Source organism: Delphinus delphis, chromosome 16 (genome assembly GCF_949987515.2).
Source record: "Delphinus delphis chromosome 16, mDelDel1.2, whole genome shotgun sequence".
Lineage (NCBI taxonomy): Eukaryota > Metazoa > Chordata > Mammalia > Artiodactyla > Delphinidae > Delphinus > Delphinus delphis.
In genome coordinates, this window is record NC_082698.1 from 13507979 (window position 1) to 13529535 (window position 21557).

The following is a 21557-nucleotide window of genomic DNA, read 5'->3' on the forward strand; positions in this document are numbered from 1 at the left end:
TTTTTTTTTGCGGCTATTAAAATATTTATATGGTTTTCTCCTTTCTTTTCTTAATATGGTGACTTATACTAATTGACTCCTGGGTGCTTGAATCAACCTTGAATTCCTGGAATCAACTCCACTTGGTTATGATTATTATCCTTTTCATATATTATTGGGTTGAATTCCCTAAAATTTTGTTAAGAAATTTTGCATCCATATTTGAACATTAGAAATATTAGTCTGTAGTTCTGCTTTCTTGTCTGGGTTTGGGAATTAGGGTTACATTGGCCTTAACACATGATTTAGGAAGCATACCCTCCTTCTCTATTTCTAAAAGATTCCAAGTAAGATTGTTATTTCAACAATTCATAATGAAGCAGTCTAGACCCGGAGGGAATTTTTTTGTGCAAAGGTTTATGAATTTGATGTTTTTAATTGATACAGGGGTGTTCAAATTTTCTATTTTTTTAGTCAGTTTTTCTCATTTGTTATCTTTCAAGGAAATTTTTCCATTTCATCTAGGTTGTCAAATGTATTGACATAAAGTTGTGCATAATGTTGCCTATTCTCTTAATGTCTCTAGATTCTGTAGTGATATTCCCCTCTTATTTTGATTTTGGTAGTACACATTTTTCTTTATCAGTTTATCCTAGAGGCTTATCAGTTTTATTGACTATTTCATTGAATCAGCTTTCATGATTTCTTTGTTGTTTTAGTTTCTATTACATTGATTTCTGTTCTTCTTTCCTTCTACTTTGGGGTTTCTAGTTTTTTAAGGAATGAACTGAGATCACTAATTTTAGAATTTTTTTCCTGATACAAGTATTTAAAGCTATAAATTTCCTCTAAACACTGTTTTAGTTGCATCCCACAAGTTTTGATAGATTGTATTTTCATCATTCCGCTCAGAATATTTTTTTAATATAAATTTATTGTTTTATGGCTGTGTTGGGTCTTGGTTGCTGCACACGGGCTTTCACTAGTTGTGGCGAGCAGGGGCTACTCTTCATTGCAGTGCAGGGGCTTCTCATTGTGGTGGCTTCTCTTGTTGCAGAGCACAGGCTCTAGGCGCACAGGCTTCAGTAGTTGTAGCACACAGGCTCAGCAGTTGTGGCTCGCAAGCTCAGTAGTTGTGGCACATGGGCTTAGTTGCTCCACAGCATGTGGAATCTTCCCGGACCAGGGCTCAAACCTGTGTCCCCTGCATTGGGAAGTGGATTCTCAACCACCACACCACCAGGGAAGTCCCCAGAATATTTTTTAATTTCCCTTCTGATTTTTTCTTTGACCATGAATTTCTTAAAGTGTGTTGTTTTACTTTTCAAATGTTTGGGGTTTTTCTAGTTTTCTTACTGTTAATTGATTGCTAATTTAATTCCATTCAAAGAACGTATCTCGGATTTCAGTCTTTTTAAATGTATCAACGCTTGTTTTATGACCGTAGCACATCCTGGTGGACTTACCATGTGTACCTGAAAATAATGTGTATTCTGGCATTGTTAGGTATAGTGTTCTATAAATGTCATTTAAGTCAAGGTTGATCACGTTCAGATCGTCTGTGTCTTCGTCTGTTTTTTCTAGTTATATTGGTTGCTGAGAGAAGGATGGAGAAATAGGTTTACCTCTAATAGCAGGTCTGGTAAAGTATTCATTGCAAAGGGACATGCATTCAAGTCAAGAAGAATTTGTTACTATATTTTATAACCTACCACAGGGTTCATTTTAATTATTCTTTGTGCTTTTGTATATTTTTAAAATTTTCTGTAATAAAACCTTAAAAACCAAATCATCTTTGGTAATGATGGCAGAGTTTAGGGAGTGCATGCCACATGCTATACCAGATTTAGGATTTCTATTTGTTTATGTTCACCTTATCATTTAAAAGGTTCGATGGCACAAATGTGCAGTCTGAGCATATCTTAATTTATATTGTCACAATAAAAGATTTCCTCCCTCCTTTATTAGTCTGTAATAATAACCACCATGGTATAAAAGTCAGCGTCAACTGTAGTGCTCTCGATGTGTTGTGTTTTCTCACTCCACTACTGTGAACCCATTGAATCTGTTTTCATTTTTTTATCTTTATCAAAGGTTGAATTAATAAAGGGGAATTTACAAAGTGTCGGACTTACACTTCGTCTTGTCCAGTCAACTGACGGGTATGCTGGGCACGTCATAATTGAGACCGTGGCCCCAAACTCGCCTGCTGCAATTGCTGATCTTCAGCGGGGAGATCGACTGATTGCTATTGGAGGTAATTATGCTGATGTGCAATATACCTGACATTTACAAAGAAAACCAGAGAACAGATGTGGGGGTTTTTCCTCTCTTCTTTATTTCTTTTTTTTATTATTATTTTTTATTTTTGGCTGTGTTGGGTCTCCATGGCTGTGTGCGGGCTTTCTCTAGTTGCAGCAAGCAGGGTCTACTCTTCGTTGCAGTGCGTGGTCTTCTCATTGCAGTGGCTTCTCTTGTTGTGGAGCATGGGCTCTAGGCACGCGGGCTCAGTAGTTGTGGCTCGTGGGCTCTAAAGCACAGGTTCAGTAGTTGTGGCACATGGGCTTAGTCGCTCCATGGCATCTGAGATCTTCCCAGGCCAGGGCTCGAACCTGGGCATGTCCCCTGCAATGGCAGGTGGATTCTTAACCACTGCGCCACCAGGGAAGTCCCTCTTCCTTCTTTATTTCTATAAGCACGTTACTTTTACAATGGAAAGAAAGTAATAACTATACTATAAATAAATACTTAAAAAATTTGAAACACATCATTTTAGTTCTAATTATAAATCTTGAAAATATTTCATCTTTAGACCATTTTCCTCCTACTTCTATTTTTTTTTTATTGAATGTGAAAGAAAGGGCAGGTCAACAGTTATCTTTCTGTGTGGCCACCACCATTACTACTCTGAGCCTAAAACTGACAATGTTAGCACTACTGCCCCCATCACTCAGGACTAGATAATTAACAGGAGAGTGAGTCCTTGTCTAAAAGGGCACACCTGAACTAGCCTGTGGCCCCATATTGGTTGCCCCTTATTGTTCCTGACTGGGCAGCCATTTGTTAATAGATTGTCATTCAGAGTGCAGCCCAGATCACTGTCACTGGCAGAAAAATGTGTCACCTGCATGCCTTCCTATCAGTTGGATTGATAACAACAAAAACTCTCTATTGTTAGGCAGATTATTTGCTTGCATGTTTATAAATATGCAGTAAGACTCACTGTGGACATCAGTGGGGGAAAAGTCCAAACCTTTTCAGACCTTTGTAGTACGTGGCCCACCCATTCTAGGCTTGTCAAGAGATTTCTTGAGCCCATGGTTGGTTACAATTGAGCTTTTAAAGGCAACATGGAATATTCTCTCACAGCTAAAACAATAAATAACAAGGTAAATTAGTTCCTAAATTAAGGAGCAGTTGTCTTTGGTTACATGTTGAAGAAACTCTACCTTTAATTCATATCCATCATGACAATAAAATAATGAAAATTATTTAATTGCATACCTGGAAGCCCCACTAAGTCAATATTTCACATGGAAATCCCTCTGATTATGTCATAAACAGTGCTTTTCAAACTCTCTTGTGTATTCCAATCACCCAGGCATGGTGTTAAAATGTGGATTCTGATTCAGTAGACCTGGGGTGGTGTTCCAGGTTCTGTATTTCTAACAGGCTCCCAGATGATGATACTGGACACTTAGGATAATAAGGCTATAAAATAAACCTCATCTGTGACGTAGTTATTTAACATAAACATAACAGTTATCCCTCAGCTAAAGATCATAATTCAGTATGAATTTTTTATATGTATACATATACCCTGTTTGGTTTTACCTACAGCATAAAATTGTTTTCTTTTTTACATCCTTTTATGAAAGATTTTTGTTTTCAATTATACAAGTAGTAAATATCTGTTATCAAAAATAAATAAATAAATCCAAGCAATATAAATACAGGCAGGGTGAAAAAGCAAAAGTCATCTCTTTGTGTCTAACATTTGTAAAAATAATAATATTCATTGAGATATGGGGAGGGTATGATACACATTCTTTTTTTTATAGCTATACTTTATTTGTATGGGTATACAACATTTTAAAAACATTTAGTGGGCTTCCCTGGTGGCGCAGTGGTTGAGAGTCCGCCTGCCGATGCAGGGGACACGGGTTCGTGCCCCGGTCCAGGAGGATCCCACATGCCACGGAGCGGCTGGGCCCGTGAGCCATGGCCGCTGGGCCTGCGCGTCCGGAGCCTGTGCTGCGCAACGGGAGAGGCCACAACAGTCAGAGGCCCGCGTACCGCAAAAAAAAAAAAAAAACATTTAGTAACAGGATTGGTGATAATTGAAATAAGATTGGCAAAATGTTTGTTATATTTAAGCTCAGTGATGGAGTTCATTTTACTATTTCCTCTGCTTTTGAGTATATTTGAAATATTCCAAAAGAAAAATAATCCATATTTGGCTGAACAGTCCCAAGAGGCAGATGTTAAGTCACAAAGAATGAGTTTAGATTGAGCCGAAGTTTTTTGCCTACCTCAGATCATTAGATGGACTTAATTTTTATTTATGTCAAACTACAGTTGCTGGTTCATAGTGTGGTTAAAGGGAAGCAGAAGAAATTAAGGCTGGATAAATCATGAAGTCATACTAGAAAGCTCTGAATTTCAGTATGAGTTTGTAGGCTAAAGGTTTTTGAGCCAATGTTTTAGGAAAACTGGGAAGCAATATATGTTTGGTGATTAAAATAGGGAAGATCTAAGTGAGGGATCATAGTAAAAAGCTGTTTATTACTATAGTGGAAGCCAGTGGTCAGGAGGATCTGAAAGGAGGAGGAATGAAAATGGACTGGAACTCTAACAGGATTGACAGCAGACTGAATCTATCTAGGGAGTCAGCCATCTCCATGATTCAGATCGGGTTAACTGGGAGGGTGGCAAATTGATTCACATAGTAGTGAGAACAGGAAGATGAGAAGGTCAAAGAGAGGTTTTAACTTCACTGAATTTGTAGTATCAACGAAACATCCAGGTGGTGATATCCAGAAGTAGCTGGGAATGTACGACTAGAGTGAAGAAGAGGGGACGCCAACCAAAGAAAAAGTTGACAGTTGAAACTACTGAAATGGGTGTAATCTAGGGAGAGAACAAAAAGGCAGAGAAACTAAAGAAAAAAACATGGGAACATTTGCATACAAGGGACAGATATAGGTGGGGGAAAAAAGAAAGCAGAGATGATCAGAGCCAAATTAGTACAGTGTTGTGAAAACCAAGGAAAACAAGGTTTTAAAGGAGAAGAAGGAAGGGAATTAAGATTTTAGCAAGGATAATCGATAGAGCAGAGTCCTGAAGGGGATAGGGAGTAGGATCCAAAGTACAAGGGATACTTCCTCCTCTAAGATGGCTTAATCCTGAAAATGACTGGCAGGGAGGAGAGGTGGCTTCTTACTGATCTTCAGTATATAAGGTGATGTCATCTACAGAATAAAAGAGAGCAGGAAGGGTGGGTTTCAGGGGAATAAGAAAGGTTTGAAGCTGGTGTTTGGAGACTTAGTTGTTTAGAGACCAATCAAAAGAATGCTAAAGCAGCACTGAAAGCCTTGCTGCAGATAGATGGTATAACTCGGGAGTTGTATCCAGGTGATAAGCTCAGGAGCAGGAAAGGGAGATAAGGGGCCAGCAAAGCTGGGGATCAGAAAGACAGGTAGATGGTAGAAGAGGAAAGGGCTGGGGCAAAAGAATAAAAAAGCTTGATGTGAACACCACTGAAGTCTTGAACTGAGGTTGGGGAGAAAAGCAAGTGGTGTCAGGAGACCAGCTGGACCATGAGAGCAAAGGAGGAATGACTGGACATGGAAACTACCTCAAAACAGATTCAGTTAGCAGACAGGATTGTTAGAGGTGGAAATAGGAGATTGTGATCAGAGGTTAATTTCCAAGTAAAAGATCTTTGATGTGGAAAACTTCCAAGTGATGACCAGGTCTAAAGCATGGTCTTGCCTGGGCAGCCAAAGTAGGAGAATATAGAGGTTGAGGAACTCTGAAGTCAGGTTATTAGATGAGGCTGATTTACTTTGATTTACTTAGGATGGCCTTAAGACCTTTGGAAAGCAAAGACCCCTTCTCACCTTTCTGTAACTCCTACAGAAAGGGTTGGCTTAGGTAAGTACTGTTTTGGAGAGGGTAGGGAAAAAATAGAGCCTTTAAAAGATACACCTATCCCTAGAAGAACACATCAGAAGCTTTGATTGCCTCAGGAAAGGGACAACACATCTGGGAGATAGAGGTGGAAGGGAGATTTTTCACTGTACATCTTTCTATACTTTTTGAATTTTGAACTAATTGATGTAGCACCTGTTAGAAAATAAAATGAAAACTTAAGATACTGTTGATATAGATACAGATAGTAAACAACTTGTTTAACTTTAAAGCCTTCCTATTATGCCTTCCTTATTCTTTCTGGTCCTGAAAAAGACTAGTTTGATGGGTAGGGCTAATGAAAAGAATCTGTAAGAGTCCACTATTCATAATAGTATTGGGGTGGCCAAAAAGTTTGTTCAGTTTTAAGTGAAAATAAAAGACATTTTTCATTTTCACCAAGACTTTTATTGAACAGTGTATTCACTAACAGAACAAACTTTTTGGCCAGCCCAATATTTTGCTAAGTTTATTTCAAGCATTGGTCTCTTAATTTGAATCATTCACCTTACAACTTGTAATCCCTGATGCATTTTACAATTTCCCTTAATATAATCACAGTTTCCCATCATTTTAAGCCTGATTTAACCGTTAATAAAATCCTTTTCAATAGGTCTCACTCTGCTCACTTCAGTTCAAACTGAGGAATAATGTCTTCTAAACCTAGGAAGGAATGGTAAACAATTAGGAGTTAGCAGCTTGACACCCTCCTCAGGATTTTCATGTCATCATCTGGTTTGAAAAGGTAAACATTTCCAGGACATCGGAGCAGTCAGGGTTTAAGAATCAGTACACTGATGTATCCATAAACCCGTAAGATACTTTAGAGGTTTCACTATTACTTTTCCATTAGTTAAGTAATCGTGAATTAATGGCAATTACACTTAGTGAATTTAGGTAATTTTTACTGCAGTAATTTACGTTTCCCATTTAATATCTTAAAACAGGTGTGAAAATCACATCTACACTGCAAGTGTTGAAGCTTATCAAGCAGGCTGGTGACCGAGTCCTGGTATATTATGAAAGGCCTGTTGGCCAGAGTAACCAGGGTGCAGTGCTGCAAGATAACTTTGGACAGTTGGAAGACAACTTTCTGATAGGCCCATGCCAACCAAACTATGAAGAGGAAACAAGTGGGTTGGCAGTAGATGCTGAAAACAGAGACCTGGATTCTGAATTTGAAGACTTAGCAAGTGATGTGAGAGCACAAACTGAGGTCAAAGATGAGGCACAGTCATTAAGTCACAGTCCCAAACGTACTCCAACAACACTTTCTGTTAAACCCCTTGGAACTATATCACCAGTTTTAAACCGTAAATTAGTTGTAGGAAGTTACCCACCACCCCCAAAACTTCCATCCAAAGAAGAAAATAAGCCCTTGGCCCTAAAATCTTCTGAGATAACAGAACCAGCACAAGTGTCAAAACCCACCCAAGGATCCACTTTCAAACCACCTGTGCCACCACGACCACAAGTCAAAGTTCCTTTACCTTCTGCTGATGCCCCAAATCAGGCAGAACCAGATATTCTCGTTGAAAAGCCAGAGAAGGTGCTGCCACCGCCTGCTGCAGATAAACCTGCTGAAAAGCAAGCGAAAAATCTGGATCACGTCGAAGAAGCAGCTACAGCTAAGCAGTTTCCAGCAAAGCAAGAAGTGGCAAAAGATTTGACTTCAGAAAGTTCCTGCACTCCTAAGGACAGTTCAGATGACCATCAAACATGGGAGTCATCAGAAATTCTTTATCGTAACAAGCTCGGAAAATGGACAAGAACCAGAGCCAGCTGTCTCTTTGACATAGAAGCCTGCCACAGGTACTTAAACATCGCACTGTGGTGCAGGGATCCTTTCAAATTAGGGGGTCTCATCTGTTTGGGGCATGTCAGCTTAAAACTTGAAGAGGTGGCTTTAGGATGCTTAGCTACATCGAACATGGAATACCTTTCCAAATTCAGACTGGAAGCCCCATCACCTAAGGCCATGGTCACGAGAACCGCGCTACGTAATCTGAGTATGCAGAAGGGGTTCAATGACAAATTTTGTTTCGGTGATATTACTGTTCACTTCAAATATCTGAAAGAAGGAGAGCCAGACCACCATGTAGTTACTAACTTAGAGAAAGAAAAAGAACTCCATTTGGTCGAAGAGGTTTCTGCCCTTCCTAAAGAGGAGCACTTTGTTGGACAGATGGGTTTAACAGAAAATAAACATAGTTTCCAGGATACTCAGTTCCAGAACCCAACTTGGTGTGATTACTGTAAGAAAAAAGTTTGGACTAAAGCTGCTTCCCAGTGTATGTTCTGTGCTTATGTTTGCCATAAAAAATGTCAGGAAAAGTGTCTAGCCGAGACTCCTCTTTGTGGAGCAACTGATCAACGGATAGACCGGGCCCTGAAAAATCTCAGGCTGGAAGGACAAGAAGCCCTCTTAGGCCTGCCCCCTCGTGTTGATGCTGAAGCTGGGAAGTCAGTCAACAGAATGACAGGTTTGACAAGACATATTATCAATACGAGCTCTCGTTTGTTAAATCTGCGTCAAGTCTCTAAAACTCGCCTTTCTGAGCCAGGGACTGATCTAGTAGAACCTTCACCAAAACACACACCCAACACATCAGACAACGAAGGCAGTGACACAGAGATCTGTGGCCCAAACAGCCCTTCTAAACAGGGCAACAACACAGGAATAAAATTAGTGAGAAAGGAGGGTGGTCTGGATGACAGCGTTTTCATTGCAGTTAAAGAAATTGGTCGTGATCTGTACAGGGGGTTGCCTACAGAGGAGAGGATCCAGAAACTAGAGTTCATGCTAGATAAACTGCAGAATGAAATTGATCAGGAGTTGGAACATAATAATTCCCTTGTTAGAGAAGAAAAAGAGACAACCGATACGAGGAAAAAATCACTTCTTTCTGCTGCTTTGGCTAAATCAGGTGAAAGACTGCAAGCTCTAACACTTCTTATGATCCACTACAGAGCAGGCATTGAAGATATTGAATCTTTAGAAAGTCTGTCCTTAGACCAGCACTCCAAAAAAATAAGCAAGTACACAGATGATACAGAAGAAGACCTTGATAGTGAAATAACCCAACTAATAGACTCTCAGCCATTCAGTAGCATATCAGATGACTTATTTGGCCCATCTGAGTCTGTGTAACAGTCTGTTTAAACTTTCTAGTGATTGAGGAAAAGTTGCATCTAAAGTACCACAGATACAACCACATTTAAACCCTCTTATTATGCACTTTGGCCTGCTTCTTCACAGTTATTTGCTTGTGTAAGAACTAGAGTGGAAAAGGTGGTTTTCCAGCAAAAACATGATCAGCTCACTAAATTGGTTGTTTCAGATTGCATTTATAGCTATGCTTTTTGGGTTTATACTGGGAATTTATTTTTACTAATTTATTTTTAACTTTTTCTAATTATGTAATTATGTAAGCTGACTTTTTGTGTTTATGTAGGTGTGATGTCTCATTGTGGTTTTTTTTCCTTCCTCTTCCTAGTTTTTGAATTAGTGTTAAATAGGATACTGTCCAGATTCTTGAAATATTTTCATTTGCATCACAGTTATAACAACAAATTTGCTGCATGCCCAAATTGACAACAGCAATCATTGAGGGAACAGGTTTTGAATCGTACTTTGTGTTATGAAGTTTGTCATATCTACTTGCTTGAGATTTTTGTTATTTTGGCGTTTGGGGGAGTGCTTTTTGTTTTGATTTTGCCAAATGTAACATGAAAGCCGCAGCTTTAGTTATGCTGATTTAGTAAAAAAAAAAAAAAGTTTTACATATATTGCTTGTTTTTTATGCTTTTGTGAAATTTTTTTCTAAAGCTTATGTGCAGTTTAAGTATAGTGAGAATACAGTGATTAATTTGAAGAGCTTGCATTGAAAAACAAAATGCAACAGGGAATAAATACAGAATGCAGTTGGTCAAGAATTTTGAGAGGATGACCAGATTACTAAAACAAACAAACAAAAAACAGTAACCAGCAGGATTTTGAAATATAATCTTTCAAAATGTTGACACTTGCCTTTCAAATGGAAGTACTAAACATTTATGATTATTTTTCATCTTCAGTTCTCCCATAGGAAATAAAGCATGTAGATATTTGAAGTTTCAGAGGACTGTTCTTAAAATGCCCCTGTTGATATCTGGTTTGGCTGTTTTGTTTTAGAAAAATAGTCATGCATGAGAATGCTGTAAGGGAGAGGAATCATGCAGAATAGATTTATTGCTTTGTCTGACATCCTACAGGCTTATCCTATGTATCATCCTACAGGCTGAGCATTCTGAATGCTTCTGTAGTTCAGACTGTCTTATTAAAAAAAGAAAATTACACAGCGTCAATACATAGGAATTGGAACCATTTCTCTTAAAATGAAGGTCTAGTCTGATACTCAGGCCATCGTGTGGATCCCAGTAACACACGACTGAGGGAAAACATGTGAGCGTGACCTCTGTTGGTATACCATAAATGTTTTGGCCTTTTATATGTCTATAAAATAGATATGTACATGTTTTTCCCTTTTGTAGGTAACTACTATGATAATTGCTATATAGTGAAACTGACATGAATTTAAAACTAGATGGTGGCAGTTTTTATGGCTGGCAGGAAAAGGCATAGTATAATAGTAAGGATTCTGGCCCAGGTCTATAACCCAGGACTCCATACAAGAGTTTAAGTTCAAGCTCTTCTGTTAGCCATTAGTGAACTGTGTAACCATAGGCAAGCCACGAAAGGGCTCCATGCTGCAGGCTCCCCAGCTGTAAAGTAGGAATAAACAAAATTTATTCTACCTCACAGGATTGTTGTGAGGAAAACAACAGCATAACTGCAAAAGTTTTCTGAACAGTAACAAGCTATTGAAATAAAAGGGTTATATGGATGATAAAAACATTTTTATGGGTAGAAAAGCCATTCCACTTTTAAAATCAACAGTTCTCATTCTTGCTATTTTATTATTAAGTAAAATATTAGGAAACTAAATACCTTTCTTGGCCAAGTTTATAACAAAAATATATCTGTGTATACCCCCCATTTTTGTTTAAACATGCTTGCATTTCAACACTGCTGTAGAAGTCTTTATACACCAAAATCACTGAAAGCTAAAATGTTGTTCTGTAACAGTAGCTTGAAACAATCTTCCCAATGTAATAACCAACTGTCATCTTATCATAAAAAATCACTTACCACTGACAACCTGGAAGGCAGAGTAAGTGGCTGGTGGTTTTGGATTATACCATGAAGTTTTAGTGACATCCAAGCATGCTGCTGAAACTGATGCATTTGAAAGAGCTGTAGAAATAATGCAAAACTTTGGTTTCATAAAAATCTACTCATGTTTTAAAAGTATTTAACTCTGTAGAACCACAATTATGGAAAGCTCAGTAATGCTGCTAATATTTGTAAAATGTACCTTCAATGTAGTGCAATATTTTTCTATTTACTGGGAGAGGCAGTAGAGGCATCACAGTTGTAGTTTCGTGCAAGGGGGGCGGGCGGTGGGACACGCCAATAGCCTAAGGAATAGTAAGGTATAAGGCTTCAGTGAAAACAGTTGTATTATATCACATTCCTGATGTAATCTTTCTGCCATGCTATGTTATCAATAGCTAAAAAATAATATTAAATAAAAACTACCACAGAAAACAAGAATATCTTCATTTGATGTCATCTAAAAAAGGTGACTGCTGCATCTCTATGGAATTATTGCCTGGTATAATTGGGCCATGAAGATAAGTTTAACAAAGTCCGCTTTTGCTAAACAAAATTGCTATTCTGAAAATTGTCTAAAAGCATTAAACTTTGGTTTTACTATTTTTTTATGCTGTGACAATCAGACTTATGGATTTGCCTCTGCTATCTAATAGTAATTGGACTAAAGTATATTTGCTACATTGGTATTTAGATGAATTATTAGGTTAGACAGTCAAGCTGAGCAATATTTTAGCATTTAGAATCAATTCATAGGCTACATTTCTTAATATCAGACCTTACATTCTTCAGTATCAGAACTAGTTAAAATACTATGTGGCCATTTTATGAATTTAAGAGGAGAAAACACATGCTAAAAATTTGAAGGTACTGTCAATTCTAAATTTAAGTATTGTTGAATTTTTTGAAAGGCAGTTTGAAGGTATTTGGCTCTTACTAATAGTAAGATAATAAAATCTCAAGTCCCCTAAAAGTGAATAAATTTAAAATCACTTTAATTTTGAAATGTATTGAGTTTATTTCTAAATTGAGACATAACAGCTTTCCTTTAAAAACAGGGTTGGGGGAGGTTCCCTTAAGCCTTTTTAAGCCATGAATCCATTTTAAGATCTGTTTAAAACCATGGATTCTCACCCCTGAAAGGTGCACACATGCGCACCCTAAGTTTTATGGAACTTCCAGGGGCCGTGGACCTACTGTGTCAAGTGGCTGCATATCATAGTTATTTTCATCAGATATAGTTATCTGTTCGTAGCCATCAGGAAAACAATATAACTTTAGAGATGCAAGGATAACTTACTGGTTGGTTCCACACTGACACCATGTGGCTAGTTACATACTTCAAATTAAAACAAATTTTGCAAAGCCAAAAAGTATGGTTCAAACTAGTCTGGAGTAGATTTTACCTGATGCCTGCAAGCAAAGAAGAATAGTTTTTAATTGAATACCCACAGTTAAAACAGTACCTTCTTACATATTTTATTCCAATGATAATATCTGGTTAACAAAGGAATACAACAGGCACAGTAGTGTTCAGAAGATTTATTAAGTAAACTAGCTAAAACATGACGTAGGTGGATACACTTAGCAGTCAAAAGAAAGAATTGAATATTCATCACTACCTCATTAAGCTTTTTGTATCTGTTTTGCCAGGTACAAACATAAAAAACACCTCTGCTCAAAAAATAAATGTTCAGAGAGCTGTGTGTTCTTTGTTCTGATACACACATAAAAAAAAAAAAAAAAAAGCTTTTCTTTCCATAGTCTTGCCAATCCCAGAATACTGGTCATATAAAAGACCTTACAATTTTTTTCTCCTTCAGATACAACTGATACCTTTTGCTCTCAAAACAGTTCTGAAAAATATGTATCTTTTATATGATCTCTTGGGATCACCAGCAGACATGGCTGCCAGTCATTCTTGAAGAGACTGAAACCTTGCAGGCAAAAATAAAAGAGGGATAAGTTACATGGTATTGGGAGTGAGGAGAACCACAAACCCCGCCAGAGAATTGATTTGCAGCACGTTCTTTTTTAAGGCTCTCCCCTCCAGAAGTAGAGAGCAGTCCTGCCTTTTTACTTTAGCCACAGAAGCGCCTCCAGCAAAGCAGAGTCCTTGTGTAAGTCGCCCAACGCAAACACGAGTAGGACGCTTGTTTGCTTCCAACACATGCACTTGAAAACCAGACTTCAGATCAAAGCCCCACAAAAAAAGCTTCATAAAGAAAATGGGAAGTATTAGCTACTTTCTTAGAGAATTATAAGGTTGAGGGGTCCTTCCAAGTTAACAGGAGCACAATTTTAGCTTAACAAAGAACTGACATTAAGTAGTTTTTGTTTACGATTACAGAACTACAGAATGAACAAGTGTTATTTGAGACATTCCACACTATCTTCATATCTCATACAAAACTCGATGTAAACTAACAATGTTCACTAACACAGTACTTGCTATCACATCGAAAAGGCACATCAATGTCATCATGCTTAGAAAAACTACATCACACAGCACTAGGTGATACAGTATTACATAGACATTTTTAGATGTTTGGGTTTTTTCCTGCCTGTGAAAGGGGGTGTACCCTGACCACCCCATTATTTTTACCTGTTTTCCTAACACGATTCAAGACAATTTCATTCCTTCTTCATCTTCATGTAAAATTTGTTTTCACATTGATGTGAACAACGTTCAGAAGTCTAAAAAAATAATAGTTTCAAACAACTCAAAATTAGTAGATCCCTAGAAAACACTTGGATGACTTCCAGCTCAAAGATAATTATAGTCTGATTTTTTCACATCACAGCAGCTATTAGCCTTTTAAATTTCTTTTCTAAAACCTGAGCTAGGTGTTGATATATCTCATCATGCTTAAACAACCCTGACAGTATAAGTAAGGTATATCTATCCTCAATTTTCTGTCATCTGGTAAGACAAGTATATATCTGAAAGGGAAAGCTTCTAGTTGTTTATAACTATACTTTTGGGTGCTTTTCTCTACTTTCAGAACATTTACTATTTTACCCTTATTGGCTTTTATGTTTGTTGCCAACCACATGACATGTAAACATATAATTTACAACCATCTGTTTCCAGGTAGGTGATTACATAGAAAACTAATGCCTGCTGAGATTCATGGATAAATCCGAAAGATGACTGGCTCAAGTTCTTGTCTTCTGCATCTGAGAAAACTAGCTTTTAACTCATGAATATATTGACAGTACAGTTGACCCTTGAACAACACGGTTTGAACTGCACGGGTCCACTTATATGCAGAATTTTTTCAATAAATACAGACTGCAGTACTACATGGTCTGTGGTTGATTGAATCCAGAGATGTGAAACCATGGATACGAAGGGCTGGCTGTAAAGTTGTATGCAGGTTTTCGACTGCATGGGTTGTCGGCACCCCCAAACCCTGTGTTGTTCAAGGTCAACTGTAATTACAAGTTCAGTATCTCAACATTCAGTGTCACTATATAATATATGCCATCTTACTTGATTCTGTTTTTTCAGACTTCCTTCTAGTTCCTCATTATTGGAAGTGTCTCGGAGATAATGCGTGCTTTAAACACTCATTACCAATATTCAGAAAATATATAAGACTTTTTTGCCCAGGTGTTCGTGAATGTAAGTTAAAAAATTATATTGGATTTGGATTCAAATATTTATAGATTTACACTATTTCGTCAAAATATATTGTATAATATTTAATAAAATCAAATACATAAAATAAAGTTTTCAACACTATTTATACAAACCCCTAGAAAAGCTGCTTTTTCTTTATAAGGCTGTTGGCAATCGATCATAACCATGGAAAAGAAAACCTTTGGTTGTTTTACTCTTTCACCAGGGATGAGTGGTATCACTAAGACAGTTCTGGATGAGTCATTTCACTGGAAACACTGTTTTATACAATTAGATACTTGGATGACTTCTGAGGGTCTCAGTCACTTTCAGATTCTTCATCCTCACCTATCGGATACGACTGGATATTATTCTGAGTATACATTTTTGTTTTAATGGGGCAGTTGTGATCCATGAGGATAGCCTAAAAGAGAGCAAAGTGCAGATATTAACTTACTGTTTCATAAAGAGAAGATAGTCTTACCCTGTTTCTAAGGATTAGTAGTTTGAAAACTACATATAGTACCACCCACTATCAACCAACCAGTAATTTGGTGCAACTGCCAGGTGCCTTCCCTAGAAGGCCTGGCGTTCTAAACTGAAAATTCCAGGCAATAGGAAGCAGCAGCAGCAGTCTGCAGTATTCCCATTATACCTGCCAGGAGCTGTAAGTCGATTTGGAGGAAACTGTAAGCTATGAAGAAAGAGATATGCAGGTTAGGTTTAGGTTATACTTAGAATCTTTGAATTAGGGTGGGGGGATCCTGGAGGTCACCCAATGCAACTTCACAGTGGTAACACTTAATAAGGAGGTCCTCCCTCCTTAATGAGGCAAGCTCCCGTGTTAAAAACATCCCTGAGGCTAGACTAAAACCTGTCTCCATGTTTCTATTTGTGGATCAAGTTCTGATTCCAGCCGTCTTCACAGCCTGCCCTTACAATATTTTGAGACCACGGCCATGCCCTTAGATTTCCCTAGACTAAGCGTCACAGGGCCCTTATCTTTTTAAAAATGGCATTTCAGAAGGACCTCTCCCCAAATCCTGGCTGGCCTCCTTTTGCTCAAGTGTATTTTAAAAAATACATTCCTGGGCTTCCCTGGTGGCGCAGTGGTTGAGAGTCCGCCTGCCGATACAGGGTACACGGGTTCGTACCCCAGTCCGGGAAGAGCCCACATGCCGCGGAGCGGCTGGACCCGTGAGCCATGGCCGCTGAGCCTGCGCGTCCGGAGCCTGTGCTCCGCAACGGGAGAGGCCACAACAGTGAGAGGCCCGCATACCGCAAAAAAAAAAGAAAAAAATACATTCCTCTGATGTACATAAAAATCTTGTGCACTCCCTTATTGTTACTGAAAACTTTCTTAAAGGTCAACTGATCCTCAACTGATAAACATCCTCAGTTGATGCGCACTGTAGTCATCATTCCTCACGAAAGTGTACAGACCAAGCACGTAGTCTGAGTGTACAGCTGGGGTTTATCATGCCAGGACTGTGCTAAGCATTTTCAATGCAATACCTCAACTTCACAATAACCCTATGTGGTAGCTTGATAACCCTCCGTGTAGGCGCAAAGGTTAAAGAACTTGACCAAGGGATGTACAGCTAAATGGGGCAGATACGAGCCCAGGCAGCCTATGCCAAAGTCAGCTCTGGCGATGCCCCACAGGACAGCAGGAGTGTAGAGCACAACATCAGCTGCAACTGAAATGAATTCTCTCATCAAGAACGTCTTTCAGAGTCTTCCTCCACGTAAACTATTCCCTCCAGTGCCTTTCTGTGCAGTTTGAAAATCTAAATGGCAACAGTTATCTGGATTAAAATTTATCTTCTGTTGGCCTATTGCAACCTATCTTGGCACTTGTTAGCTACACCCAGTTCTTGTCCCACAGATCTGATAAGCTGCTATGTCTCCACTCAAGTGCTTAACCCATTTATCATTTCCCAAGAAATGCTAAAATGGTCTGCTGTGTGGCATGTTAAGATAAGGACTTCCGGGGCTTCCCTGGTGGCCCAGTGGTTGGGAGTCCCCCTGCCGGTGCAGGGGACACGGGTTCATGCCCCAGTCCGGGAGGACCCCACATGCCGCGGAGCGGCTGGGCCCGTGAGCCATGGCCGCTGTGCCTGTGCGTCCGGAGCCTGTGCTCTGCAACGGGAGAGGCCACAACGGTGAGAGGCCCGCGTACCGCAAAAAATAAATAAATAAATAAGGCCTTCCAGGACCCTCTGAGTTAGGCTGCCAGCTCAAATTGTCAGCTGCAAATTTAACTCTATTTTTTTGATTGTGCTTCTTGCCAAGTGAATTGATACATGGACTTCATAAAGAGCTCAATTTCTAAAAATAAGTAATTGAGGCAACAGACACTGTATACCAGGACCATTCTCCCCACGTGGGTGTGTGCTCGTAACACAAAAGGTCTAGCCACCAAAGAGCTCGATGTCTTGCCTCTCTGGATTAGTGATCCTCAAAGAAATGTGCCTAAGAATCACTTGAGGGGGCAGGTTAAAAATGAAATCCCCCGTCCCTACCCTCACATGAGGGTGAGAAACGCGCTGCGAGAAACACCGCCCGACTTACGTGGCATTTTCTAGGGCACAGTAGGGTCACATGGCTGACAGCAGCTTACTGGGCACCTACCAGGTGTGTGTGTCAGTGCCCTTAAGGTCCTCTACCAGCAACTTAGGTACCTCACTGCACACCAGTGACAGGTTCCATAGGGTTTGCAGGCGGAGTGCTCACTGTGGGTTAAGTGCTCAGGGAAAGCAATGTGGAAGCGATGGGGGTGGACTTGAAGCTTGAATGATGGAAAGGATTTTCACAGCGAGGGAGTTGGGAATGAGCGTGGCAGAGGTTATTTACCAAACGAGACATTAAGTAAAACAGTCTGCCTCCCCACCAACCCCCCCCACCCCCTATCTGATGATGAGGCACAGGGAGATGTTCACGGCAAAGCCCAACCGGGGCCAGACTGCAGGGCCCCGGATGCCAGGCAGGGGCCTTGATCCCAGGCCCACAGGCGGCGAAGCAGGCTTGGGAAGGACGGCCATCATTCTACCTTATCACAACTGCCTTCCGTCCCTTGGTTGTCCACCGTTATACCTAATGGTATGTACATGTAGACGTAAGGACCTCTGGAACCTAGCACTGGGTATGTAATACAGACTCAATTAAAAAACTGCATTGCAAGGGAAGTTCAGTCAGACCAGTTATCTGGCATCATATAGACTTAAATAGAATTTATCAATTAACCAAACTGCATTTGTTGATACTACCTATATCAGGTTAAGAAGTTTTCTTTCTTAAAAGATCATCTGTTGCTTTTAAAACCTAGCTTACTGGCTTCTGAACCTCTTTTGAAAGATTTATTGTGCCATAGTTGTTTTTTTAAGTTGTACATGATTAAGCCAGATGGCATCTAATAGCCCAAAAGTGCCACGAAAAGAGGGGCATGAACAAGATCAAGTGGGTAAGTCAAGTGCATGGGGGACGCGTGCAGAGTGGCCTGGGGAGCAGCCTGGTAATCAGAGCGGTGCTCCGTGCACTGCTGTGTGGAAAAAGGTGTGTTTGACTCTGGACTGAAGAAAAAGTAAAAAAAAAAAAAAAAAAAAAAAAGGAGGGGGAGGGCATTTTCATCTGAATTCAGGGCAATGCATGGTTCCTGAGAGTTGAGCCCTGGTCCTACCAAATGCCTGGTTTCATATCAGACACAGGAGAGTCAGAATTTCCAAACTGGTAAAAACATGCTGGACCAAGTGAAGTGTAAAAATAACACAAATACAAAGTTGGGACAGTGAAAAAGTAAAAGCATTAGGGCTTCCCTGGTGGTGCAGTGGTTGAGAGTCCGCCTGCCGATGCAGGGGACACGGGTTCGTGCCCTGGTCCGGGAAGAGCCCACATGCCGCGGAGCGGCTGGACCTGTGAGCCATGGCCACTAAGCCTGCGCCTCCGGAGCCTGTGCTCCGCAACGGGAGAGGCCGCAGCAGTGAGAGGCCCACGTACTGCGAAAAAAAAAAAAAAGATTTATTGGGGGCTTCCCTGGTGGCGCAGTGGTTGAGAGTCCGCCTGCCGATGCAGGGGACACGGGTTCGTGCCCCGGTCTGGGGAGATCCCACATGCCGTGGAGCGGCTGGGCCCGTGAGCCATGGCCGCTGAGCCTGCGCCTCCGGAGCCTGTGCTCCGCAACGGGAGAGGCCACAACAGTGAGAGGCCTGCATACCGCAAAAAAAAAAAAAAAAAAAAAAAAGATTTATTTACCACATCTTTTAAAAAAAAAGTGACGGTTTTGCATCAGGGTCACCCAGTAAAAGAAAGCTGCAGTCCTCAAACCACCTACTTTCCTGTCTGGGCAACAATTAGAAACTTCAAGAGTAAGACCTAAGAAATGTGCCCTATCTTTAAAAATAATTCAACCTGAAAAGATAAAACTCCATTCCAGAACACAGCTTTCCTCCTCACTGGGAATTCTGACAGTTAGAGGCTGTAAGCAATTGTCTTATAACTGGAACACAGTTTCCTAAATGACAGAGTTGGTGTTTCTTATACTTGCAGAGGAACTGGAGTAACAGGCTTTTTTCTCTGCATTGATAACACTCATTATTTAAAAAAAGAAAAAAAAGCAGAAATCCAATAAACCAAATGGAAGAAAAACTCAAGTGCTCACAAACTGGCTCATGACTGGATAACTTATAGGATCCATAAAATAGCACTAGAATTTTCCATTTCTAGCTTAAGTCCAAACACCACTTAATCAGAATGCTTACTAATGAAAGAATGATTGGCCAAGGTTTGTATACCTTCTTCTGGCTCTCAGGTCCCCTGCATTTGGTAACTGCTGATCCTGAATGCCAGCACTTGTGTGTATTGGATTTTCTCAAGTGGGCAGTAATCGATCGTCCTTCCACCACGGCACACACTGCTTCCTGCCCTCACTCCCCTCATCATCCGGCGCTATTGGTTTCCACCTGGTTCTTTCCTGCTCTGCCTGCATAGTGAGTAGCTGCCACCTTCGCATGCTGCCATTATGACAGTCAAATGGCGTCTGACACGATGCATTCAATTATGGGCATCAATTATGGGCAGGCAGATGGCGCATTCTCTCAAGTTTGTAATGATTCGTCTTGCCGGGCACTTATTAAGGATTTTGACATTTTACAGTGGAAGTGGCTTCTGGAAGCCTGTCATTCTTGTTGCTTTGCCTTTCAGAATCGTGTCTTCCACTTCCTTCAGCACGCTTCTTTTTAAATGAACTAAAGCCTTAGTTTAAATGTGGGAAGAAGCACTGAGGCCTGACTTCCGCCCATCACATGGGGACCCCAGAGTGGGGGCTGGCAGGGCAAGCTCACCCTCCCTGGTCCCCTGACCTCATCCACTTCCTCCAAGACCTCAGATAAGCCCTCACACTGCTGCCGACGAACAGATAACACAACGGCCACTAACGTCTGCTGCTCGGCGAGGGAAGTCCACTGGGCAGCCCTGGGCTCTGAGAGCAAAAGGAGGCTCTCATCTCAGAGAGGAAGAGAGGGAGGAAACTGGGGTACTGCTGGGTTGACAGAGTAAGTCAGGGTTAGGTGAGAGCAAGAAAGGAGAGTGGAGTGAGATGGGAACGCGTGACAATTTATTGAGCATTTACTGTGTGCAGACTCCGGGGTCGCACTCCACTGGTATTCTTTCATTTAATCCCCACAACCACTGTGTGAGGTTGAGGCTATGTCTTCCCATGGGACAGACAGCTCGGCTCCAGGGCTGCCCGTGCTGGCCCTGCACTGTCTCCCGAGTCTTAAACAGTCTCTTGGATGACAGGAGCATTTGTAGGTGATTTTTTTTTCGTCAAATAGGGTTAGGAGTAATCTTCATTCGGCCTTAATCAGATTGATACAGTGGCAACAGGACAAGCGTTGTTTTCTGTGGTTGCACAGAGAATTTTCTGACCCTGATTGAGGCCAAGGTACTGAGTTGGGGTCGGACAAACAAAGGTAGACAGGAAACTTAGACAACCAGGCTGGAAAACAGGAAGTGCCCCGAGAGCGATACGACATAGTGCTACGGCTGTGGCTGTTCGGAGCTGGCAAGCACAGGCAAAGAGGAAGAGTCAAATGGCTCGAGAGTAATTCAAAATCACCTACTTAAATCCTATCGAGTAAAGGGCACAAGACCAGTGCTCAGTGCTGGACATATTTTTTAAATATACTGCACATATTAATAAATACAGAAAGTGCCCAAAACAAAGACTGCACACAACCTAACTTCAGGGTCTTCAGTGTCTCTCTTTAAATCCACTCTTTAGGGATAATCACGTAAAAGGGCAGTCAAGAAATGCCAAAGCCTTAAAGCCCATTTCAGGTCAAACATCAGAGAGAACTTCTGACGTACTCCCTAGAGAACAGCAGCAAGGGAACCTCACACCCATTCCTAAATGCCAAATACCATCTCCCCCAGCCTTGTTTCTCTCATTCACCTTTAACCTAAGGCCCTCATCTTTCAACTAGACGAGCGTCTATCACCATTTGATGTTTTAAAAAAAGCAGCAGCAGCACCAAACCAGGTCTGAAC

At 40.5% G+C, this 21557-nt stretch overlaps 2 protein-coding genes across 3 annotated transcripts in view; one reads left to right on the top strand and one right to left on the bottom strand.

Annotated features, from left to right (window-relative positions):
- The window catches only part of PDZD8 (PDZ domain containing 8), a 99317-nt gene extending 86165 nt beyond the window's left edge, over positions 1 to 13152 (top strand). For both annotated transcript variants that reach the window (XM_060033997.1, XM_060033999.1), the window contains 2 exons: positions 2074 to 2236; positions 7119 to 13152. In XM_060033997.1, the coding sequence (XP_059889980.1) occupies positions 2074 to 2236; positions 7119 to 9322 (2367 nt within the window). In that variant the 3' untranslated portion in view covers positions 9323 to 13152. The remainder of the gene's footprint in view (positions 1 to 2073; positions 2237 to 7118) is intronic.
- Positions 13153 to 15135: 1983 nt separating this feature from the next.
- Positions 15136 to 21557, bottom strand: part of SLC18A2 (solute carrier family 18 member A2) — a 36183-nt gene continuing 29761 nt past the window's right edge. The window contains exon 15 of the mRNA XM_060034011.1: positions 15136 to 15435. Within this exon, the coding sequence (XP_059889994.1) occupies positions 15331 to 15435 (105 nt within the window). The 3' untranslated portion in view covers positions 15136 to 15330. The remainder of the gene's footprint in view (positions 15436 to 21557) is intronic.